The sequence below is a fragment of the Thamnophis elegans genome, chromosome 6 (assembly GCF_009769535.1).
Source record: "Thamnophis elegans isolate rThaEle1 chromosome 6, rThaEle1.pri, whole genome shotgun sequence".
Classification (NCBI taxonomy): Eukaryota; Metazoa; Chordata; class Lepidosauria; order Squamata; family Colubridae; genus Thamnophis; species Thamnophis elegans.
The window spans coordinates 39,808,935-39,836,114 of record NC_045546.1 but is presented as its reverse complement, the minus strand read 5'-3'; the positions used below and the strand labels follow the sequence as shown (position 1 = coordinate 39,836,114).

Below are 27,180 nucleotides of genomic sequence, written 5' to 3'. Positions count from 1 at the left end.
ATATTCTTCTGTAGAAAAATATAAAAATCTAATTTAACAGTCACTAGGACAGTAGAAATGTGGTCATAAGTTAAATGTGTGTGCCTGTGTGTCCGTATGTATGCATATGAATCAGGGATAGATATATCTTAATCAAGCCAATTAATTTCTCATGCTGTGGCTATACATTACACATCATATCTACGGTATTACTACAGCAGAAATTAATATTGCATACTCACATGTCGGTTTCACCACCAAATTTACTATATCAGCAGTCTTCTCTTGGATCTTTTGCCATGAACCATCTGCCCCTTTAACCCACTCACTCACTCGGCACCTATAAGCGCCTTCATCTGTTGGAAGAGCCTGGGACAGAGATAGGCTGTAAATATCATTAGCCATAGCATCTAGGCGCACATCCCCACTGATATAGCGCTCACTGTATTCTGAACCAATCCGGAACTTGCCCTCGTGCGTCAGGGAAAGGATTTCTTGCCAAACATGGTTACCCTTGAACTCCCAAGACACTTGCAGATGGGTGTGTTCAGTAGAATTGGTAGAAGCTGAGCAACGTAATTGAAATGTATCTCCTTCTGATACGTTCCAAGTTGATGAGGAGTAGAAATTCGATCCAGTAACAGTTAAGCCATCTGCAATCACTATTTAGAAAAAAGAAGATTGTCAAGCACACACTTGTAATAAATGGTTTCCCATGCCCACTATCTCTTCTCTTGTTTATTTTAGTTTTGAAGACTGAAGAGGTAATAAGATGAAAATTTGTGGGGTAAAGATTAAAAAAGAAACTTATACGTTAAGGCACTATGTCAGATGATTGGGTATTGGTTCCTTTAAAGAGAATTGAAATAGTAATCAATAATTTAAAAGAAATTTGCACATTACTAAGTTTCAAAATTAATAAAGAGAAAACTAACATGTCCAACTAAACTATAAAAATAGAAGATCAAATAGAACTAACAATCAAAAAATGTTTGAAGATTGAGAAAAACGTAAAATATCTGGGTAACAATATGATAAATATAAACTGCATAATTTTTCCCCAAAACAACTACATTAAGACATAAAATGAATTTTAAAAGACACATTAAGATGGGGAAAACACAATTTCTGTCATAAAAATAAATGTCTTGCCTAGAATATTTTTGCTTCAGACAATACTTATTTTGACAACTGATATACCAGACCTGGGCATTTTACAACTTGCAGGCTACATATAGTCTATGGGCTCTCCCTGTCTGGCCCATAGCAATGTCAGCATGGATGGGGATGAGGAATCTGCAGGTCATTTGCAGTGGGGGGTGGGACAGGGGCAAGGTGGTTTTGGATGGGGCAGTAACCCTCCACAACAGTCACAGTTTCTCATGTGGTTGATTTAAACAATGGCAGAAAGTCATCTTGCATATTACAAGATGCAAAGAAAGAAGAGGAATTTATCTACCAGATTTAAATTGTGTTGTACATATTGCCAGTTTGGATGAAGGATTTGGCTGCTGTCAGAAGAAATAGACGCTTCTTGGGATAAGGACATGGCCTGGGTGGCATAGCTTTTTGTGGTATGCCAAGGTCAAGGCTAATGTGAATTTTAAAAATCATTATTAACACAGCATGTTAGATGTGCCATATTAAGATTACGGAATAGATGCAAACTCAGGTTGTACCTGAAAACCATGTGGATCTCAGCGCAACAAGCATTTTATAGACAATAAATAATAGACTAACACAAATAGCTAATTTATGGCAAGATACAAGGATTCTGTCCAGGGGAATGTAAAATAAAATCAGAAAAAAAGTTATCTGAACTGAAGAAGCTTCTTGAATGAGAAGAAAAATGTCTTGGTGGGAAGCGCAGTTGCCTTTTGAAAAAGATGAATGAGAATGTACACAGACATTTGTTAATACTGAGTTTGAAATAGAAACAGGTACAAATGCTGAACATATAATTGCTAAAAAAATATAAAATTTTATTGAAATTTCAAACAGAAGAACAATGATATTCAATAAGTGCAGTTCTGCAGGCTACTTCTGCTGACTGCTGGCTGCCTGCAATTTGGCAGTTCAAATCTCACCAGGCTCAAGGTTGACTCAGCCTTCTATCCTTCCGACGTGGGTAAAATGAGGATCCAGATTGTTGGGGGCAATATGCTGACTCTGTAAACCACTAGAGAGGGCTGTAAAGCACTGTAAAGTGGTATATAAGTTTAAGTGCTATTGCTGCTAGTGATATAGTGGGCTACAATTTTGACTATACAGTATTCTTTAGATGGGAGCAATGGGAAAAGTTTTAAAATTTATACTATGTTATAATCTTAGATATTTTTTTAATAAAATGATGTATAATTGATATTTGTCACCAGGCAAATTGCATAGAATGTATAAAACATTTCAAATATAAATTGTAAATGTGAACAAGAAGAGATATTTCAGGAAGTTTGGTGGATGTGTTAAAAAACTAGAAAATTTTGGATTCACTGATTCAGAGGAGACTACAAGGGTTTTTTGTGGGGATTGGATAAACAGTTGCATAACAGTAGTGAGATTATTGTACACATAAAAATGGAAAAATTTCACACTACATCAATGGAGAGTTAAAAATGGAACTTGCTGTGATGGATAAACTGATTTATTTGATCAGAGAGAAAACAATATGTTTATTACTAACTGGAAAGCCCTTATGACTTTGTGTGAAACAGGAAAAAAATGAACTTAAGAATTTATTGTTTTAATATCATCCAGGATAGATGATAGGAAGAAGAGAGTTATGTTGTAATCATTGAGTTAAAGGGACATTTATAATTGCAAATAAGATTAGACTTCTTTATATCTATTTTTTCTGCTTTTTATTTTTTTCCTTTTTGGCACTTTTATATTTCCAATTTCTCTTTTTTTTCTTTTGTTTTTCTCACTTTATATTACTTTGTATAAGTTTTAACTTTCTTTTTTTACACACAAAATTTTAATAAAATTATATTTTAAAAAATCCTCTGCAACATTTGAAGATTTCTTAATTAATGTGCCAGTAGGGAAAGAAAAAAAATGTCTCTTTAATTCAATCAATTCAGTTTAAGGGATAATTTAGGATCAGAATTAGGATTGCACAATTGCTTCATAAAACATTCAAGGTTGATTTGAACCAGCTCTGTTCTATACAAATTTCACAGGTGTTGGCTCACATCATCCCAGTGAGTTTCTTACAGATTCTAGAGGCCTACTGTGTCCAGGTAAACATTTATCTTCAGATAGTTCTCAAGGCATCTATAAAATGCCTATTATTTTAAAAACAGTTTGTAAATCTTTGGGATTACTGTATTTTTCAAATATAACATGCACTTCCCCCTTCCAAAAGTGGGTGGAAATGTCTGTGTGTCTTATAGAGTGAATATTGCGTTGGAAGGGAAGGGACTTGGTGCGGCGCCAATCAGCTGTTCAAGGCAGTGGTGATTGCCTCCACCACTTATTGCTGCCTATCATGGTGATCAGTGGTGAACAGACAGTGGCAAATGGGCCATGGCAGCAACAAATGGGCGGTGGCAAATGGGCAGCCGCAAATGGGCTACAGCAACAGCAAACAAGCAGTGGCAAATGGACCACGGCAGCAAGCAGCCATGGTAAATGGGCCATGACAGCAGCAAATAGCCATGGCGGCGGCAAACGGACAGAGCAGAGGCAGATTTTTTTCCCCTCTTCTAAAGCTAATGTGCTTCTTATAGTCCAGAGCATCTTCTAGTCTGAAAAATACTGATTCATACACAACTGGGACAATCTTGAAATAGACACTATTTGGAACAATAGCGAATTTGCTCAAGAATGCCCATCAAAATTATTTAAGAGTCATAGTATTCAGGTTTACAGATGTTACCTTTACTAAAGTCTTGATTTCATAAAAACACAATTAAAAATAAGATTCATGGAAGAGCACAAGGCAGAGGACATATGTCATTAATAACATTCACAAGCATGCCAAAAAGGATCTGGGTGACTCTCCAAGACAATGAGCTAAACATGGAACTTTATAGCTATGAAGATGTTGTTACATTTAGCCAAAATCAAAACTGCAGTCCATAATAAGAAACATGTACCAACTGTCAACCGTTAAAGCGGTAGTGTTATGGTCTGGGTAAGCTTTCCTGCCTTGAAACCTGAATATACCTCCATCATTGAAAAAAAAAAGTTTTATATTGATTATACCACAGCTAAAGAACATGACATTTGTCTGACAGGTAAAACACAAGTGGCCCATGTAGCGATTATCTAATAAGTCTACAGGAAAATAGATGAACAAATTCACTGTTTCAGGGGAACCAACCAAGGTCTAGACATGAACCCCACACAAATGGAAAGGACCTGAATGAACTTTGGTACTCTTTGAAAAATGTAATTTGATCAGAGGTGCCTAAATGTTTGCCTGAAACTATATCAGTAGGAGCCACATGCCAAAATTCAAAAAAAGTAAATATTTTACATAGAACTGTACATTCAATTATTCAACTTCCTTAGAAACAGAGTTATTGATAAAATGTAAAAAACCAACAAGAAAATATTTGAAATATTTGATTTAAGTCTAGATCACTTCAATGGGCCCCTTCCTTCAGAAAAAAGGTGCACTAGTTCAACTGTGCCTAGGTAATGCACTTAATTCAGTGTACTTGCCGATTTTCTTTTTTCCATGTCCATACAAAATGACATGTACATATCTACATTTAACCTATATACATTTAAAATCTATTGAGATTTAGACCATTTATATTTTCTATTCAAGACATATTCCACACAATATATTTAAAATTACACTAAACCACTACCAATTGTAAATACCCCTCACCCTGTTGGAAGTACCTTTAACTTCAACTACATCATTGTAGTTTCCCTGGACGACACTGTCTGTGCTGGGCGTAGTACATCGGTATATTCCTTGATCAGTAGGATGAATATCTCCAATCACGAATTCCACAGTACTGTTGCTCTTTCGCCTTAACATGATCTCTCCCCTATTAACCCGGTCTTGATATTCCGGAGACATAAAGGAAGGGTCCCATGTACTCAATATGTGTACAAACTTAGAATCCTGACCAAGATTTGCCGAAAACTCCCAATCAAAGTTCTGCTCACTAGGTCCACCGTACTGACTAACATTACATGGAATCACCACTTCGGTTCCTTCAACTCGTATTAATGGTCCTTCAGGCACCTTCACAATACGACCATGGCAGGAAACTGAAAGAGAAGAAAACCAACTGTGAATTTAAAATATAAAATTATCAAATGCAGCATAAAAAAGTTATCCTGAAAGACAGAATCCTCCATTGTGGTAATTTAAGTTACATTTTAGGGCTTTCAAGTCTATAAATGGACAGTTATATTAGACATCTACAATTGCAGCATTAATTAAAGCAGAACAGCATAAAGATATATAGACTGCAAAATTGCTTAGCTTTAACTTGGTTTCAGTGTTTAACACATTTATGACTCATTCCAGGTACTTTCATCTTAAACTGGTAGAAACTTGTCTTTTGAAATAGACAAGAATTTAGAATCCTTTAGAATTGTATTTAGGGCAACAATCCAGAATTTATTATGTAAAATCTCTTTTTCTCCAATGCTCCAGGGCTATCCTTTTACATTTTTTCCACATCAAAAACTATCAAACAATGAAAGACTTATTTGTCACAGAACTGCAGGGAATGTGCATAACTTTTATTACCTTTGCTGGACACCAAAAGGTTTTTAAGTATCTATTTCTAATTAGGAAAGGCAAAACTCAGTCTCTACCATAGTCTGCTTCTCCTGAAGACTAGGTATCTTCAAGACCTATCAACTGATTTTGACAGACTCTATTTCCTAAGAATACACTAAACTTAGAACTACATTTATTTTCTTTTTCTTAAAAGGAAAGAAGTATTTCAGTTGACTTCGTTCAATTGCCTTCGTTCAATTTCAATTTTTAAATAAAATCATTTAAACATGTGTTCCATTCCATCATAAATCCATATATGTTTGACTTAGCTTTCCGTAATACACCAGTAGGAATCTCAAATACTCTCCCCTTAAACCTTAATTCAAACAGGCCAAAGTAAATTGCTTAGCTTTAGCTTAGCTTGCCTTAGTCCAGGAAAATCATCTAAAGAAAATATGGTAGGATAAAATAACACGTATCTTCAGCGTCATTAAATGAAAAGACAACTTTGTTCACTGAAAAGAAAAAGAACCTATATTAAAGGACTACAGATGTCCTCTACTTACAACCACTTGTTTAGTGACCCTTTGAAGTTACAACGGCACTGAAAAAAAGTGACTTATGACCATTTTTTCACACTAAACAATTGTTGCAACATCTCCATGGTCATATGATCAAAATTTGGGCACTTGGCAACTGGCATGTATTTATGACAGTTGCAGTGTCCTGAGATCATGTGATCACCTTTTGTGACCTTCTGCAAGCAAAATCAATGGGAAGTCAGATTCATTTAACAACCATATTACTAACTTGACAACTGCAGTGATTCACTTAGCAAATGTGACAAGGAAAGTCATAAAATGAAGCAAAACTCACTTTAATAATTGTCTTGCTTAGCAAGGGAAATTTTGGATTCAATTGTAGTTATCCCTGTAAGTCAAAGAGTATTTGTACATATACTTTCTTCAAGCCAACCAAATGTTTACAAAATAGTTTCAAGCATTCACATTCCAAGAATTCAGCAACAGACTTTATATTTGCCTGAAAGAGGTAAATTCTCTCTTCCTCCCCCCCCAAAACCCAATTTTGCCCTTCTCAGTTTTTACCATTTTGCATTATAGAAAGAATCAATTTGGTTTAGTAGTTAAACAAAAGGGAGATGTGTGATTTTGATCCAATTAGTCTCTCTTAGCCCATTACAGAGTTGTCGTAGGGCAAATAGGAGGTGAGAGCATTATAAACATTTCTTTGGGTGTGGGTTTTTATTTATTTATTTAATTAATTTTTATGCTGCCCATCTCCCCTACAAGGTGATTCTGAGTGGCTTACAAATTATAAAAAAGAAAATTAAAATATAATTAAAATATTAAAATTATGAAAATTGAAATTTAAAACTATAATAAAAAATCAGGAGTAAGAGACGGAAAGCACAGGGATGAAGTCTTCTTACCATCAAACACACTAGTGATATCTGCTCCTCTATCAGTGGAACAAACAGACCTTTTTTCTGTGTCAGCGCTTCCTGCTACTTCACTAACTTCACACAATACAAGCATTTAAAGTTGACATACTGAATTGTGTTTCTAGCCATGTGTGTCCAGATCTTCTGTAATATGAAATGTATGAGATATTTTGGCCTCCAACTTACATCAGTCCATTGACTTGGCACCATGGTAGCAGATGTCCAAAGGGTCCAGAGGGATAACTAGTCAAGTGCAACACTACCAAATGCCATCATTTTTTTAGTTAGGAACTCTGAGTCAAGAAGGTTTAGCATCTCTTTATGGCTGCCTCCTGTGGTGAATCATTGAACTGAATGTTGCAACATTTACTAAGCCATCTTAATACCCAAATACTCCAATTCAACTCTCCCTACACAGGCCAGTCTTTGGCTTAATTTATCAGGAAAGACTATAAATGCACTTCAAACTGAAGTCCTGCCTTCCTAAAGCAGAAAATTATCCTGAGCAGGTCCAAAATCCTAGTTTATTCCCACGACTTATCCTTTCTTAGCCCCTGACATGAAAACATGGGAATAGCTCTGATAACAAATATTCCTTGAATCACAAATGCCATCAATTGATCCCAAGGCATTCAAATATGCACAGCATATCTTCATTACTAAGCTAAAGTACAATATTCTTGCAAATAGTATTTGACAATGACAATTGTTTTCATTCTGCAACTCATTAACTGCATCATCCATGGATATCTATTATAGCTTTAATTTCTGACTTGATATTTCTAGTAATAATAATGCAATTCATGTATGATTATTTCCATTTTGCTTGCCAACAGCAAAATATACTGAAATAATAATTGTTTTCCAATATTGAAAAAACAAAAGTGAGAGATTTCTGTAACTGATAAAACAGATTGCTACATCATCTTCACGATTGTATTTTTGTAATACTCTTTCCCAAGGGCACATCCAGCCAATAACAAAAACTACATTTCACAAGGATAAAAAAGTGGACACTGCACTTGTGGGAAAATGCTATGAAAAAAAGAATATATATTTTACTTGTAACTGTGCAAAGACCTCTAGCCTACACAGTAAAACTTGAGCACAATTTGAAAAATTATTTGAAAGTTTGCCAAAAGATCTTGAACTAGGGTTCTCTTAACAAACCAATGAAAAATAAAGATGCTTTCCAGAAAAGAGGTTCAACTAAAGTGACAACAACTGTTTGTTTAATGGTTTAAAAATGTTTAATATATTTTAATCACATTCATATTACTAAGAGTTATGAAGATTGGGAAAGTAATGTTGTATATGTAATTTTTAAAATGAAAGTTTCCAAAATGATAATGTTTCCTCCTAGTTTCAATTTCTATAAATCTTAAAACTCAACAACAGACAGACCACACTACAGATTTTCAAACTCCAGCCCGCTAAAATTATTCAACTTATTTCATAAGTTAAATTATAGATTTTATCATGATTTGTCTGGGAAATAAATATACCACTTCCTTAAAAAACCCACAACTTTCATCATGCTTTTTGACTTAATCTTATCATTTATTATAACTTCCATCTTCTTTTTTTCCTAACCATTCAACAAAAACATTGCACTAAATGTGTGAATTTCACTAAAATATACATGCCTTCATATACTCTAAGGACTACAGCATTTCTACTAAACATCATAGTAGGATGTAAAAGGGTAGGAACATAGGCTTCAGCATCTCCAAAACATGCTCTAGGCTTTGGTCCCCAATTTGCCTATTAAGCCAGCTGTAAGTTTACACCTAGGCAGAGTTGCCTGGGCCCAAGCAATTTAAAAAAGAAAGTAATTTACTTCTAAGTTGCTTGTTATCTTCCACTTCAGGTTGTGAAAAATCTACAGATTCAAAATCTCTGAGTTAAACAACTGGAGTTCCATCTAAAAATAAAATGCATACTATTTTTATTTTTATTTAAAAAAAAAAATCCACAGTATTCTAGAACCCCTTCCAAGATTTTTTGTTTCCTGTTGCTCATAAAGATAAATGCCTCTTCCCAGTTTGTATCTATGTGATTCCACTATTACACTGAATCCTTTTGAACTTACATTTAAATTTTAATTAAATGTTTACTTCCAAAAGATTATTTTAAGTTAATTATACTTAAAATATATTTTTATTTATAATTAAGACTTACGTACAATAATTCTCAAGAAAGAGGTGCAGCCTGTCCTCCATAGTGTACCTGAATTCTAAATTTACAATTATGTGAATTGCTACATAGCAATGGAGGAAATTTCCACCTTTTTAAGTCATACAATGAAAGTATAGGAGGATTCAAAAGGATCTTGGAGATCATTTGATCCAATTCAGTCACAGCACTACTATTTACTACAAGATTCCCATCCCAGCTCATCTAGAGTCTGCTTGAACATCTTCCAGAAAAGGCAAATCCATCATCTCACAAGACAATTGCTACTGCTGATCTTACTGTTAGAATTATTGTTCCTCATATCCAGCCAACATTCCCTGTAACTTAAGCCTATTGTTTCATGTCCTATCTTGTAAAACAACTTGAACATTCTGTCCTGACCTCTGTCTCACAGTCATTCAGATAATTGAAGAGTTATCATGTCTACACATAATATTTTCTTCTCCAGGCTAAACATTCCAACCATCCTTTGAGATCCCTATCATCTTGCTCTGGGCACTGATGTTTACTAATATTATTCTTAATATTCTGGTGGCCAGAACTGGACACAATATTCATGTCAGACTATATAGAATTTTCCTTAATGTTAGCACAACACATCAAGCTTAGTGATACACTATTTCAAAGAAAATGTGGATTAGATAGTGTCATTTAATTGAAGATAACTGAAGATAATGGGGGAAGAGAATGGGGCAGAATCATATGATCGGCTTTGAATTTTGTACTTTACTTTTTATTGTAATATCATTTACTATAAGCAGCCCAGGATATGTACAATAGGCATTACATAAGATACATATATCAAATAAATAAAATGCTGTGGCCCAATGCTGATTTATATTTAACTTGTAATACATTAAACACTCAGATACCCTTTTTGTAGGATTTCTGTTCAGTATATTTTCCTCAAACTAATACTCATAACTTGGTGTATTTTTTCTTACCTAAATGTAAGACTTTGAGTTTCTTGTGGTTGATATATTCTTCAATATATCCCAATATTTCAATTTATCAAGATCCTCATCAATCTTGATAATGTCCTCTAATTGCTACATTTCCTTCCACCTTGATTTGGAGTTACTGATATACATATGTGGATTCGCAGCAGATATGTGTTTCTGTGAGCCCTAAGAGAAAATATCTGTTGCTACCTAGAATTGAAATCTCAACCTTTCAAAGGTTGAGGTGACCATCTTCACTAGGCCACCACACCACTCTTGTCTATATATAGTCTATATCCTAATCTAATCCAATCTATATTTTGTCATCTTCCTTAGCAAATCTCATGGACAACTGTGGTTGAAAGCCTTTTTTTAATACAAAGTTTATTACAGTATGTCCATCACATTCCATTGGTCAACAACAATGGTCACTTTATCAAAACTGGATATCAGATTAGTTTGGCATGATATATTCTCCATAACCAACCAATGCTGGCTCTTGCCAAGAAATGCCTGACTGCTTAATAATTTGTTGCACAATTGGTGAGTATTCACATCAAACTGACCAATCTGTAATTACTTTGACTCTTTTAAGATTTTTGTCATTTTTTAAAACAGGATTATTATTGTCCTTCTCTACAGTAGTTTTCTGGCACTAAGCCTGTACTCAAGGATCTCATAAACATCACAAAAACAGACATGAAATTATATATGCAACTTACTTCAAGTCTATGTTAATGCAATCAATTTGCCCTGAGATATTAAAAGTTCTTTATGATAGGTTATTCCTAACTGTGTTTTTACTTCTGTTGCTATTCTCTCCATTTGTCAAATGTTTCACTTAAGTGCCTTTGAAAAGAGTACTAGAAATTGATCAGCTCTTCCTTTTGTTCATGGCCTAATGTCATCCTATAATTCTTTTTTAACAGCAGCCTCACCATTGGCCTTTTACAGTATGGCATTTAGATTCCCTTCGAAACATAAGTTTTCTTACAAGCTTCAGTTTTTCTAAGTTTCTTTCTCCAGATATTAGGTATTTCAGTATAGGAAAATATTAGGCAACTCTGAAGGTATCCCTAAATGAATAGAAGCTAGCACACCTTTCTATAGGATACAAAGGCAATTCTAATTGTAACTACTTCTGTTCTGAAAGTTAAAGCCAAATCTAATACTTGGCTGAAGTGTTAAAACTAATGAAATAAATATTATTAGCACATTTATATTTGAAGCTTTTGTCATCTTCCATACTGAAGATATTTGGATACCATGCTTTTATGCAACATAACATTTGTTCATATTTTATATAAATTGGAAAGTCTCCTTAAAATTTGAACTATGAAAAGCAATGTAGTCATTTTTTTTACAGTTTGTTTGTTTGTTTATTACATTTATATAGCCGCCCATCTCGCATATGTGACTCTGGGTGATGCATTTATAATTTTAAGCAAATACACACTTGACAAGAATTATAGTTGCATATTTTAAGAAAAACTTGAAATATAACTTATGAAGTGTATTTTCCTCTACTATCCCAATGTACACACATATAACTTCTGAATCAGACATTATCCTGCAGGGACGTGCAGTCAGGGGAGGCAGGGCCTCACCACTGTCATGATGAAAAGAAAAAAAAATTAAAAGGAAAAAGGCAGAGGTAGTTGCTGCCAGATTCACAGTGGATGACTATGCTTAGTGCTTAACTTCAGGGGGAGGCGAGAGAACCACGTGCCTCTTTTAGACTATCTTTATGATCACTTGAGCAGAGTTAAGCAAGGGTTAAAAGGCGAAAAATTCCTTATGCAAAGGAGGCATGTGGTTCTCTCGCCTCCTCCTGTTCTGGCAGCAGCAGCTCTATGGCGGACATAAACGCGAGATGCCTGTCGGGGACAGCGGCGTGGACGTTGCTCTCACCGCCACCGTGCCTCACCAACCGTAATCCTCACTGTTATTCTGTTTATAAGTTATCATACATTTCATTGGCTTTATTTACTTTCTCTTCTACACCTATATATCAGCTACTCTTTTTGGTATACCATTTTATAAAGAACTACTTCTGGACAAAGATCCAGTCAAAATCTTCACTAGAAATTAAGAGAAAGTAGACTCTAGAAAACATTAGAATTTTCAAAGATGACATTTAAAAATATCACCCCCACCCATATTACACCAGTATTCAATTTTTTCCGGAAGTTACTCAAAATAATTGATATAATTGAATAGTTATTAACATAAGATTATCCCAAATCTTGCTAATCGGTATATTCTAATTTATGCATCTGCAGAAAACAAAGCAATCTGAGGCATAAAGTTGTAAACACACAAGCCCTACAAGAGATTAGCTGCAGACTTTAAAAATGTACTATTTCTGTATGTATTGATTTGTTCACATTAGCATTCTCTGTTTTTGATATATAATGAGATCAATCTATATTAAAATAAAAAATGGGGTGCTGTGTAATTTTCCTTTTTTCTATTTTTCTAACTTTTTTTGTGTTAGGACACCATGGGACAATTCCTGAGAATAAATGGCCTTATAATAATTTTTAACATACAATTATTTAATTTATTAAGGATAAAATAATATAGTAGTTCTTGATAATAATAAAGTATGAAAAGCATTAAGTCTACAACTTTTTTCAGGAAAAAAGATATGTTGAATATTGTTCTGAATAACCATAAATTGGACTGTAATGTATTTTTTATAATACATTGCAGACCAATGCGTGGTTATTCAGAACAATAGTCAATATTACCTACATCTCTAATACTTTCCAGGACACTTGACAGTTTCTTGCTGAAAGTCTCCAAGCAATTAAATTATGTGGTCCACAAAGACAAAAGTTTGGACAAACAGACAGAGGGGTGGATTATGGAGGGGGGTACTTATTTTGAGCTATTGAAAGCCGTAATTATTCCTAGAATCATGTATGAGAAGAATTTTGAGGACTGAATGGAATCTTAGATTGTCAAATTCTGCTTCTGTTATTTCAAATATAAGAACTAAAACAGGTCCTCAGCTAGCCCTGCATATGATTTCCATTTATCCACTGTTAAATTTTAATTGCCCTTGATCCCTTTGGCAGGCAACTGCAACATGCATATTATTTAACTATGGCAGCTTTTTTTCAGCATTTTAATTGCCTTGTCCTGTCAATATTGCCAAATAAATATGATGTGCCTTTGTACAGGATCCCAAATTATATTCTTTATGGATAAAATACAAGAACCTTAAAAAAGTGATTATTAACTTCTATCATGTTGCAAACTCATTCACTTAAAATAAGGTTTTCTAGTTGATTCGATTATGTTTTGTGGCTGATGAGAATAATCATCATACAATAATTATAAAGGGACAAATTGTCCACTACTGTATTCTCCAGCAACAGAGAGGTTATTTCAAAGGATAATGCAAAGTACTTGTGAAAGAGAATTAGCCTGAAAATAATTACTTAAAATCTATTTTTCTATCAGCTTGAAATAATATCAATTGCATCTTAAACACAATCTCAGAGAAGTGATCATAGACTAATAGTAATGGATTGAAGCTGTGTTTGGATTAGAGCAATTAAGGAAAAACAGATAAGGAGATTCACTCTCTCATCTGTGCTCATCCTTACTAACAAAACCATTCTGACTGCTTTGATACATGGTTAAATTAGTATTTGATATTATTCTCTTAACTCCCCTACTTGAAGAAAAGAAATAATTATCTGACTACTTACAGGGTTGTTATATGACTTACGATATTGACAACGAAATATTTTGGCAAGTATCAATCACAGTGTCATAAGGTAATGAAATAAATAGACTATTGCCATTTTAAAAAAGCTAAACCTCTTATTTAGTTCAGTTAATTCAGAGTCTAACTCTCTTTGTCCTATGTACATACTTATGCACATTCATGCTAACTGCTCAAGCCATATTATTTCAGTCATATTTGTGCAGATGCAATGACAGAATTACAAGTTGCATTAGCTACAAGGTTACTATACTGGCTGGATATTACACTCCATGACACCTGTGCACAAGAAGATAATAAATTGCAGCTGTTTCATTCCACTGAAACCCCTTCCCAGAATAAGCTGTTGGTTTTAAACAAGGTGACTTACAATTGTGCAGTTTGTCATCAGAATATAAGGAAATTTTTCAGGCCCTTCAACATTAAGTGGCACTCTTTAAACACATTAAGCATTGGATATGTTACCTTTGGCAAGAAAGTGTGCTACTTTTGGCAAGAAAGATTATAAAGATGATTAACAGAAGAGCGCACATTAGAATCTGTATGTTTTTCATATTAATAGTTTTACACAAATAATTCTTCAAATCACAGAGGCAACCAAACACATAAATTATTGTAAACCTGCTTCTTCATGCTTATATTGGCACAGGTTCTAGTCAGTGGCCCAACAATCCAAAACTTTATTTCTAAATATAATACTGCTTTGGCATGATGTAGCTGGACATTGTAATCCATTACGCCACTATCCATAGTTTCACATATCTAAGATTGATAAAAGTCAAACATCAATGCTACATGCATAAAGGCATGTAGTCTTCCGAGAGTGGGCGGTATACAAAACTAATTAATAAATAATAATAATAATAATAATAATAATAACAACAACAACAACAACAACTCCGCCATTGCCGGTCCCAAGCCCGGATGAGAAAGGAGGAGGGTTGGGGTCAGGTTGGCATCTGGTCCGATAAAAAAAAAAACCGCCAACCCATACAATATTGTGAAAAAAACGAATAAGAATTCCATACCGCATCGGTCGTTGCGCGGGTTAACAAGGGCCGCGGCGGATGTTGGTGTCCCTGGACATCCGTCGACAAGTGGGCTACAAGTGGACCAGCCAACAAAACGACAAAAATATAGTGCATTGACAAAATCACCATCAGTCAAATGCAAAAAGCCGCACTGCTTGGATCTGCACGCATATTACAAAAATACGTTACGACGTCCTAGGCCCCTGGGTGGGGCCCGACTAGTAACCAATGCCAAATCTGGCGAAACAACTGGCCGCTGTGATACAATTGTATAATAATAATAATAACAACAACAACAACAACAACAACAACTCCGCCGTTGCCGGTCCCAAGCCCGGATGAGAAAGGAGGAGGGTTGGGGTCAGGTTGGCATCTGGTCCCATAAAAAAAACCCGCCAACCCATACAATATTGTGAAAAAAACGAATAAGAATTCCATACCGCATCGGTCGTTGCGCGGGTTAACAAGGGCTGCGGCGGATGTTGGTGTCCCTGGACATCCATCGACAAGTGGGCTACAAGTGGACCAGCCAACAAAATGACAAAAATATAGTGCATTGACAAAATCACCATCAGTCAAATGCAAAAAGCCGCACTGCTTGGATCTGCACGCATATTACAAAAATACGTTATGACGTCCTAGGCCCCTGGGTGGGGCCTGACTAGTAACCAATGCCAAATCCGGCGAAACAACTGGCCGCTGTGATACAATTGTATAATAATAATAATAATAATAATAATAATAACAACAACAACAACAACAACAACAACAACTCCGCCGTTGCCGGTCCCAAGCCCGGATGAGAAAGGAGGAGGGTTGGGGTCAGGTTGGCATCTGGTCCCATAAAAAAAAAACCGCCAACCCATACAATATGGTGAAAAAAACAAATAAGAATTCCATACCACATCGGTCGTCGTGCGGATTAACAAGGGCCGCAGTGGATGTTGGGGTCCCTGGACATCCGTCGACAAGTGGGCTACAAGTGGACCAGCCAACAAAACGACAAAAATATAGTGGAGATGAAAACCGTGCCATAATGGCCTGTTACTACAACTCAGAGCCAGAAAAAAGAGGCTATTTAAAGCGAATGTATGAATTATGGAAACAACAATATCCAGATTCAAATGTTAGTGAACAACAACTAGCAGATCAAAGGCGATTTATTATACGGAATAAAGTGAAGTTGAACATGAGGAAATTCAGGCAAACCCCAAAAAACAATATCACAAGCGGAAATAACTGATATTCAAGACACAACTAAAGACATTATAGTAGAACTCCCAGAAGAAGCTCTCAGGGAGGAAATAACATCACCACCACTAGAACCAGTTATCACTGAACCAACTGATGAACTAACTCAAAAACAAAAAGAATTGAAGGATAAGATCATGGAGCATTTTCTGCTTAATGAGGAAAGGCAACGTTTACCATCACTAAAAACTGTGCCTAAGAAAATTTTGGCCCCTATCATGAAAATGGTTAAAAAGGTCCAAAAGGTCCAAATCAGTTTGTGTCCAGTTAACTATGCCAGCTGTGTATCTTATAACTGGTATTGCCCAGGTATTTATGGCCTTGATTGTATTTCCACCATTCAATTTAGATTTCAAAATTTTCCTAACTCTGTTGGTGTACTCTCGTCTGACAATAGTTTTTACTTCTCCATGCTTGATGTTATCCAACTGCAGAATGCCTAAGTATTTGTAGGCTTCATTTTCTTTGCATTTAATTAGTTGGCCATTGGGCATTTCAATTCCCTCAGATGCAGTGATTTTGCCTCTTTTTATGGATACAGTGGCGCATTTTTCCATGCCAAACTGCATTGAAATATCGGTGCTGAATACTCGGACTGTATTTGTCAATGATTGGATTTCTATTTCTGACTTTCCATAGAGTTTCAAATCATCCATATATAGTAAATGCGAAATTTTTTCAGCTTTTTTGGCTGTTTGGTAGCCTAATTTCATTTTTTTTAAGATTACTGATAGTGGGATCATTGCGATGATGAAGAGAAGAGGTGAAAGTGAATCATCCTGGAAAATTCCTCGCTTGATATTAACCATTCCGTAGCTCTCATTCCCTACTGCCAACTCAGTTCTCCATTGTTTCATTGCCTTTTCAGTAAAGGATGTAATATTTTTGCTAATGCCAGTTGTTTCTAAGCATTTTATGATCCAACTATGTGGCAGTGAGTCAAATGCCTTTTTGTAATCAATCCAGACCATATTCAAGTTCGTTTTTCTGTTCTTACAATTTTCTAATATCATTTTATCAATTAGAAGCTGATCTTTTGTGCCCCTGCTCCTTCTTTTGTTGCCTTTTTGCTCTACTGGCAAGATGTTGTTTGTTTCCAAATAATCCATCATGTTATCTGCAATAATGCCTGTGAGTAATTTGAAGGTTGTTGGCAAGCATGTTATTGGTCTATAGTTTTCTGGTGTTGTTCCTTTAGTTGGATCTTTCTGAATCAAGTATGTTTTTCCAGTTGTCAATCATTCACCAATTTGGCCCTTTTGTAAAATTTCATTCAGTTGCCTGGCCAATATTGCATGTAAACTGGTCAGATATTTGAGCCAGAAACCATGTAATTGGTCACTTCCAGGTGATGTCCAATTCTTTACCTTTTTAACTCGATTTTTGACCATCTCAGTTGTTATTTCTAATACTTGCATTTGTTTGTTGCCAATGCTTTTCTCAAAGTCATGTATCCACTTTGCTTCCTTGTTGTAGTCCTTTGCATTTTCCCACAATTCTTTCCAGAATTCAACTGTGGCCTGTTTTTCTGGTTTTTCACTTTTGGTGTCACCATTTACATTAAGACTTTGATAAAAACGCCGTTGATCTGATCGAAATTGCTGATTTTGTTTATATTGGATGATTCATGCCTCATATCTTTCAATTTTTCTAGCTGTTGCTGTTATCTGCTGTTTTACAATCTCTACAGCTTCATTGATGTTTCTTGTATCCAATCTATATCTCCTGATTAGCCGATCTATGATTTTGTTGTTTTTAAGCCGTTGCTCATGCATGTTCTTTAAGTTACTAGCATCTGCCCTTAATTTTTTGATTTTTTGTTCTAGACGGATTTTCCACTTTGGCTTTGATGCTTTTTCTGTTGTATGACTAGGTACTTTAATTTTAATGCCTAGTTCATTAGTGACTATTACAGCTGCGCTGTACATTAACTGGTTTGTTTCCAAGATGGATCCCGGTTCAATTGTTGAAAACACTGCATTATTATTATTATTATTATTATTATTATTATTATTATTATTATATTATCAATTTCAGCCTTGCTTTTTTATTATATTATGCATGAACTGAATGATAAATGGCATTTTGGCTACATATTTTAGTCTTTAGTCTTTATGGGTTAGGGTCATGTTGTTTATTCAGTGAAAACTCTTTCGGCCATCTGGGTCAGCCTAAGTATGAGGCTCTACAAAGGCTCATTGTAGCAATTTGGCTTCTTCAGAGTGATCTACCTGCTAGCAATGAAGGAATTTACCTTAGTCACAGCATGCAATTTAGGCTGGCTTCCACTCTGTGTGGTCTTTCACAATCTCAGTTTTAGGAACCTCTCAGGCACTCAAGCTATTTAGAAACCACTGAATAATGTTGTAATAATAATGTTGGAAGAGCAAGGTTGCAAGGCTCCCCTCCACCCCGCATCATGAGCTCAAGTCCAAAGAAGGTGGCCAGTTGCCGGGAAAGCACATGAAGTTAGCAACCACATTGACCTAGCAACCTAACAAGGAGGAGGAACATAAATAGGTATTAGCGCAAATGACAACTATAGAAGGAAGAATTATGATGTGATTATACATGGAAGAAAATGACCACATTTGCAATCTACATTGCAATCTACACCTTCCATAGAGATTCAAGATTTTATAGTTTTTAATAGTTTTTAATAGTTTTATTATCTGTAGGTTTTATACTGCAATATATTATGAAGATTGTCCGTGTATAACACATTTTAAAAAGTATGAATATTCTTATATTTTACTTTAAAATTATCATCTAGAAAGATTCATACATATAGCAATAGCACTTAAGACTTATATACAGCTTACAGTGCTTTACAGCCCTCTCTAAGCAGTTTACAGAGTTAGCATATTGCCCCCAACAATCTGGGTCCTCATTTACCAACCTTGGAAGAATGGAAGGATGGACCTACCTTGAGCCTGTCAAGATCGAATTTCTGGAAGTGAGGAGTTAGCCTGCAATACTGCAGTCTAACCACTACACCACAATGTCAGACTTATGATTTCTCCTAAGAATCTTTTTACATATTGTCATTGTTTTGAGGTTCATTAGGCTAGTTTTAAATTCTATAATATTCTATACAACAACCACAGCTTCTTTTTTCTCTTCTTCTTTTATAAAATTGTGTTATCATCATATAGTCATTCCCCAAGCTTATAAAAAGTATTGATATATAAAAGTGAAAAACATCCACCTCTGTCCCCCAATGAATTGGGATTATCATTTCTGTTTCACATCAATTTATTTCAGAGAAAACTCCAGCCCTGTAACAAATCAATATAAATGTGTAACATTTATCCAGCAGTGGATATATTTTTAAAAAGTTAGACAATATAATTCCTGCCCAAACAAAAATAAAAGCAATCTTAATTAATTTCTTATATTCAGGGATTAATTTAAAATTGACAGCATGTTTTGGGTAAGACTAAATTAAACTCTCTGTATTTAAAATCATATATATGATTAGGCCCTCTTCTTCATATATGATATATAGAGTAAAACCATTGAGAAGAAGTTTTTATTGTGTATATAAGAAAATACTCATGCATATGAGCAAGAACCCCAAATAGTTCAAGACATGCAGGATTCATAAGTCATAATGGCAGACATGCACAGCATCAGCATCAAGGCTACTTAAACAATAACAGTTTCCATGGGAGAAGTTATAAAACATGTAGACATTGCCTTAAAATCTAGTATGCATGTAAGCTTAATCTTATACTTGAATTCTTGAGAGAGAAAATAAAATTGGACTAAAACAGAAGAGTTAGCAAATGTACTTGATTAAAGAATTATAATCCTGATGGACGTAACAAGTAGCTTCCAATCTTTTAGACTCAAAGATTGCCAATGCCAGCATAATTGCCTTGAAATGAAGCAGTAGAAACAACTCAGTACAAATGTTAAAAATGTTGACACAATAAACAGGAAAATATACAGCAAACTATGCAGCTCTAAATTGTTGAGATACAATCAGAATTATTTTTCACATCTAAACTTCAATAGCCCTATATTAAAAATCCACAAAAAATTACTATTTCTTTACAATTTTCAGTGTATACTTGCTGAAAACTAAAAAATAATTTGTATCATAACACATAATTAAGCAAAGAATAATTCTAAAACTCCTTATAAACTGGGACTACATTTTCCTTGTTTAGTCTCAAATGCCCAATTTCTGAAATTTGTATAGTATTATTTCTCTGATAACAGATGGCTAGACTTTGACAGTCACTCATATGTCTCATCTCAATGTGAAACCACCATGTCACTTTCCGTAGCTGATCTCCAATGGAAAGTTTAATATTAAACAAAATTCTAGTTCATTTATTTGAAATGAGAAGCCCAAGCAAAACTCAAGACACTGTCTCCTAACAGGTCAGATGTGTGTGTGTGTGTGTGTGTGTGTGTGTGTGTGTGTGTGTGTGTGTGTGTGTGTGTGTGTGTCTGTATTTCATTCCTACCCAACTCTATTTAGTTTTTCAGTTTTTCAGTTTAAGCAGACATAATCACCTTGGGACATAAAAGAATGTTGCTCATTTTAAGAATAGACTGGCCAAATTCAGCACTCAAAGCTTTTTCATTGACATAAATCAATCACTGCTTCAATTACAGCAGATAATAATGTTAAATTATTCATAAATATTTTATAGAAAAAGTCAACAACCAAGGAAATAAAAAAATAAAAAACAAAAGCATAATGAAGTCTAAAATCCGCAACCATTTTGATTGCTATTGCTTAACACAAGGCAAAAGAATACCTTGTCCTAATCTGGTGTTAATTTGTTATCTTTTGACTTCAATGACATATATTTAATTAGTCCCTTTACTTCAGAGACATTTGATTTGCATCAAATCCAGGGAAACAAAAAAATTTCAACAATTTTGCACCAGAGAAGGACATGACAAACTCCACAGTGTGACATATCACAATGTTGTACGCTTGTTTGTTCTGTATCCCTATTCCAGGCATGACTCCTAACATTACTCCCAAGATCCCTGGAACAGGGCTTTCAGTGAACATGGTCAACTGACCTATCTTGAAAGTTCTTTCTGGACTGAAGCATTTCAATTTACAAATCAATGAATTGACTTCCACAAGTTAACAGTATACGACTTTCCTCGGAGAGTCCCAGAATCATCCCACAGGATCTTCCATAGTGGGGTTTGCAAAAAGACTGCAGCAGCACTCCAACATAGATGGATAAATCTCTAAAAACTGGAAGGTGGGCTGCAATCATTTCATTGTTGAAAAAGCAGTGGTTTTGGAATTTATTTTTCAAATAGACAATAAACCTGTGCCTTTCACTTCTTAAAACACTTTATTTGATTATTACATTTACTAAGAGGCCCTTGAAGATATGCATCATTTTGTGGATATTGTTATTAAATGAGGAGAATTTCTGGAGGTGAGCTAAAATAAGGAAGTGTGCAAGGTTTTTTTTTTATTATTTTGATAGAGGGACATAAAAATTTCTTCATTTTTCATGAATGTGTTACTTTATTTGACATTGGGTGTTTTAGATTGTTGTGGGAAGCTGCAATCTTCCAATTTTAATGTATTGGCCAGGAGATACCAGCTGATCTACAAAAATCTTTTTTTTTAAATAAAAGTTTTATTCTTTGGTCATAAGAGGGAGCTAAAGAACATAAGATGTTGCAACATGGAAGGCATTTAAGCCAGAAAGAGATTGTGAAAAATTATTTTCCAAGAGTATTTAAACAGAACAATTCACTTGATAAATCAACTATGTTGATTACGAAACATTACGAAAGTGCAGCAAGAGAAACAAATCACACAAGTAATTGGAAGAAAGATGAGTAATTAAGAGATACAACCACATGTATAAAATTATCAAACCACTGAAGCTACTGCACAAGTATTTGACAATGCAAAGGGCAACTGTAATTTTGAAATATAAATCTTACACCAACACTGCCTACTATAAAGATGGTTTAATTACAAAACAATTCAAAAAAGAGTTGCAAGTAAATCTACAATCCTCAAGAGAACAAGTTTGAAAATTGAAATGGAAATTGACAATGCTGACATATTTGTTTCAAAAATCATATTGGAGACTCTCTTGAGAAAAAAAGAAATTTATATTTATTCAATAAACATTCTGATGTTTATTTTATTTTATGAAGACAAGCTTAAGGAAGTGACTTAAAAATTAAGTTAAATGGAGTTAGGATAGATTTTCTATTGATTTGACATATGTAATTTTAAAAAGTTTCAATGGATTGTTTCGTGCTTATAAAATAAGTTTAAAAATGGGTCAGGTTTTTTTCCTTCTTTCTTTATATATGCCTGAATAATTCTTAAGGCAAAATATTATTGAAACTGAATTTGAAAGAATGTCTGTTATAAGCAATTTTAAAAAGATGCCATTAGAATTGATTTTAGTTATAAAGATGGAACTTTAAAAAAAATGTTTAGAACTCTTAAAATAAATATAAGATATTTCCCTTTAGAGTTAAAGAATTTGATAGAGAATTGTGTTATGGTTAATATAAATTATGATTCAGAAATGTTAATAAATGTGTGTGTGTGTGTGTGTGTGTGTGTGTGTGTGTGTGTGTGTATAAAAAATTTCCATAACAGGAGTAAAAATAAAAAAAATAGATTTGGTTAAGATGGCAATATAAACTATTTTAAACAAATAGATTTTATTTAGTTGTGTTTCTATTGGGATATTGCTTCTGAATTTTATGCTCAAAATAGAAAATAAATAAATTTAGAATTTTATTGATTTAATAATCGTGTAGCTATAGAACTGGCTTATATTAATTATACATAATATAAAAAGTTGAGGTCATAAATGTATTAACATTTTACTGTGTTGGAAAGAGTCGATTTTCTTGTCTCCTTTTCTTTAGCTTGCATTTTCCCCTTTTTTTATTCTTTTTATTTTGTTGTATTTTATGAAATAATAATACTAAATAAAACTTTAAAACAGAAAAAGACAAAATACAAGAAAAATATTTATACATGTATAAATTTATATATACACAATTATATATATATTTGACTAATGCAAATAGTATTCAAATATATATTTCTAATGCATTTATATGACTTTTTATGTATTCAATATAAATGAGTCACATATTTATTATACTTATCTATACAAAGTCAATGTCTATAGGCAAACTGCTTCTAAGTAGCAAGTGCAATCAGGTATTCAATTCACCGAACAAATGGAATCATTTATCTTTTCAATGCTCAAAATCAGTCTTAGAGCTATAATAAGCTCATGGAAAATCCATTTATATTGTCCAATTACCAAGTATAATTCAAAAGAATATTACCCTCTGAAAAATGTAGCTTTTGTCATGCAATCATATTTATGTGTCTTTTTAATTGTTACTGTTAAAATGGGCTCGATTATATAAATAACCACATCACATTCAGGGAAGAAACTAACATTATGAAGTCACATTTTTTTCCACCAAATTGTTGGAGTTTTTGATTTGTTTTTATATTTCTTCACTTTACATCTTAAGTATTTCCTAAGGAGCACAATGGCTCAGCAGTTAAAGATGCTAATCTTATCAGCAGGAAAACTGAGGTCCTGGGTTCAAGGCTCTACCATTGCATGATGGGATGAACTCCCATTACTCATCCCAAGTCCTGCCAATTTAGCAGTTCGAAAGCATGCAAAAGTGAGGGAATAGGTACCACTTCAATGGGAAGGTAACAGTGTTCCATGCGCCCAATGTATAGTCATGCTGGACAATGCTAGCTTTTTCAGCTAACAAATGGAAATAAGCACTGCCTAGAGTCGGACACCTGGATAGGGGAAACTTTTACCTTTAAGTATTCCCTGATTTATGAATATCATGGTTAGGTACAGCAAGCCAACCAAAATTACTACTATTTACTGCCATTATTTATTGGAATAATTTATTTTAGGATAGCATATTATAGTAATAGCAATAGCATTTAAACTTATATACTGCTTCGCAATGCTTTATAGCTGTTTCTGGGCAGTGAGTTAGCATATTGCCCCCAATAATCTGGTCCTCATTTTACCAACTCTGGAAGAATGGAAGGCTGGGTCAACCTTGAGCTGGTGAAAACCGAACTATTGGCAGTCAGCTGACAGTTGGCAGAATTAGCCTGCAATACTATATTCCAACCACTGGGCCATTATGGTTCTTTATATCGTTTTATATCATTTATTGAAAGATATTCTTCTAAAATCTGCTTTTACAGTCAGTCTAGTATATAAAAATTGACATTGCTGTAAACGGACTACAGAACCTGGTTTTCAACAAGCAAGTTGGCATTCTCTTTGCTTATATATCCCTTGGGGTCACTTCACAAAAAAAAACAAAGACTATTTTGTTTTACATGAGCAAACAAAATTGTTCTCAGTAAATACTAGTCTGACAATGCATTCATATACTGTAGCTGCGCAAGGTATTGAGATGACAATAGTTTCTGTATCTGATCCACCAGTTCTCACATTGCACTTCAACGTACATTAAAATTGTCAAGATTGGCCCTGCTCACATGTAAAGAACCTGGTTTTAATTGAGTCAACTCTCAGGAGCATGATTCTCAAAGCACTTAACAACCCTTTATACAGATGTCGGGAATGTCACTACAGCAAAGAATTTCAGAAGGGAAGGAAGTGTTTCTAAGCAATACAGTACATAAAATAACATTTAGAAGAAATAAAAGAAAAAGAAATCCTTCTTGATGGCACAGAATTTCCATTGCTTACTGTAAGGTTTCTATATTTACTTCTATCAGAAACCTCATTATTTCTGACAGATACTCAACAAATGTGAGCGATTCTAGCTATTCTTTAATTCAGCTTTTTTCTTCATTGTGCCATTTATCTCAGAAATATCATGAAGTTGAAATAATCTGTTTTCCCAAATCTTGTTATGCCACTTGCTTTCCCAAACCTAGAACATCCTTGCTACAGTAAAAGGTTTTTTTTAAAAGTGATTTGTGATATTTTAGATATTGCTGAGAAAAAATACCAGCATCCCTCACACTGGCTATATTTCATAGTCAATAATAGGAATTACAGTTTTCTATCTATGAATGCAGGCTTACCTTTTCTTTTCAACAGTTTCGCAACTTTTATGATTTCCTTTACATCATTTTATTTCTGAGAGACAAAATTTTATAATCCCACTCTTCAACCTATCAATATCATACAAATCTCTGGAATATTTCCCACATTTCAGATTAAATCTCAAATTTCTTCAGCAATCCATTTTTAATTCCATTTAGTCTGCTAAAAGCCCTTCGTTTAGCTTTCTTTTCCCACTTCCAAAACCTGGCTTATTAGCACTAAATTATTTTGCATTTTCTTGTTAATCTGATCGTTGCTGTGACTACATCAGGAGTGTCAAACAGGCGGCCCATAGGCCAGATGCATCACATGCAGGCCACGCCCATCCCAGCTCTGTGAAGGGGGAAAACATTGCAATACATCACATGATGGCAATGTGACTCCATGAGTTTGACACCCATGGACTATGTATTCTGTAACTTACCTTTTTTTTTTTCAATATACGTATCAAACCTTTCATATTTTTTTGCAGCAATAATTTTATATGCATTGTTTTCAGCCGCTATTTCCTAATTCCATCAAGTATTTCTCTTTCATATTTTCCATTAGTGAAACCACACATATTTCTGTGGTAGTAGAATGTTACTGTTGATAACTTCCAGCCCCAAGAACATTCTGTCAATCTTTATATCCAAATCAGAGCAAGCAGACAAACCATTCAGTCAGCTAACAATATAATTTGATGTTTGTTTGTTTATTAAACATTGCCAAAACTGAAAAAAAGTTAACCAGAAAAAACAAGAAAAGGAGAAACATGAATAAGAGGCAAAAATTTACATTATCTATATATCTGTATCAGAAGGACAGACCTTTTGTCAGAACCTTTATATTAGAAGGACTGAACTAGGTAGCTATCATAGATTGTACCAAAGGGAGTGACCTTTAGTTATTCCATCTTTCATTCATTTACATATAAAACAGCAACAGAATAGAGATGGAAAATAACACACCAGATGATCCCTGCTCTATTCTGGATCCTGAAGGGAACAATTTGGAAACAGAATGATACAGTCCATTCCCTATCTTATCAGCTCAATGAACCAAACTGTGTTGCAATTGGTTGCACCATGTGCATTATTTTGTGTTTTTTGAGCCTAAAAAAGGAGTCTGCAGGTGATAGCTTAGTGAGAGCATTTGCCACTATATCATCTGGGGGTGCTACATCAGTTTTCACTTGCACTTATTTTTTTGCATGTCCACATATTGCAGGTCAACATGTCATAAGGGCCCACAGCACTGTGGGGAGGTCCCACCTGGGAACAGGCGGGGGACATAAGTGAGCCGCCCCTTTGAGGAACCTCTGAACTAGGGTAGACGGGTTAGCGGAGTATGGCCCTCATCCTGAATCATTGTGGCTAGCGCTGCCAACTGCCTCTTGGCTGTGGCAAGAGACAATCCTTTATCCAACCCATCCTGGATGAAGTCCAGGACCTGTGGGACCGAGGCTCCACGCGAACAGACCAACACCGAGCAACAAACATCGCCTAGGTGGAGTCGTATATTCTATTGGTTAACTGTCTGCGGGAAGCCTCAATGGTCCTGATTACCCTCTGGGACAGGTGAGCACCCCTCAGGCACTCCCACTCAATCTCCACACGGTTAGTTGAAACCACTGTGGATTTGGGTGAAGCAGCTTCCCCTGATGCAACTCCACTTCTCCCCGGGGGATCCTCCATGGTCTTTCTAATGAAAGGCTCATGAGAGCCACAAACCAGGCCCTCCTGGGCCAATGCGGACTCACTAGGATGACTTCTGCCTGCTTTCTGACCACTTTCTGTA

The 27,180-nt window shown here is 34.8% G+C and overlaps 1 protein-coding gene across 1 annotated transcript in view; it reads right to left on the bottom strand.

The window, feature by feature from the left end:
* Positions 1-27,180, bottom strand: part of PTGFRN (prostaglandin F2 receptor inhibitor) — a 102,603-nt gene that overhangs the window by 62,584 nt on the left and 12,839 nt on the right. Inside the window, exons 2-3 of the mRNA XM_032220340.1 lie at positions 4,834-5,211; positions 222-641 (exon numbers count right to left, since the gene is read on the bottom strand). Of these exons, the coding sequence (XP_032076231.1) occupies positions 222-641; positions 4,834-5,211 (798 nt within the window). The remainder of the gene's footprint in view (positions 1-221; positions 642-4,833; positions 5,212-27,180) is intronic.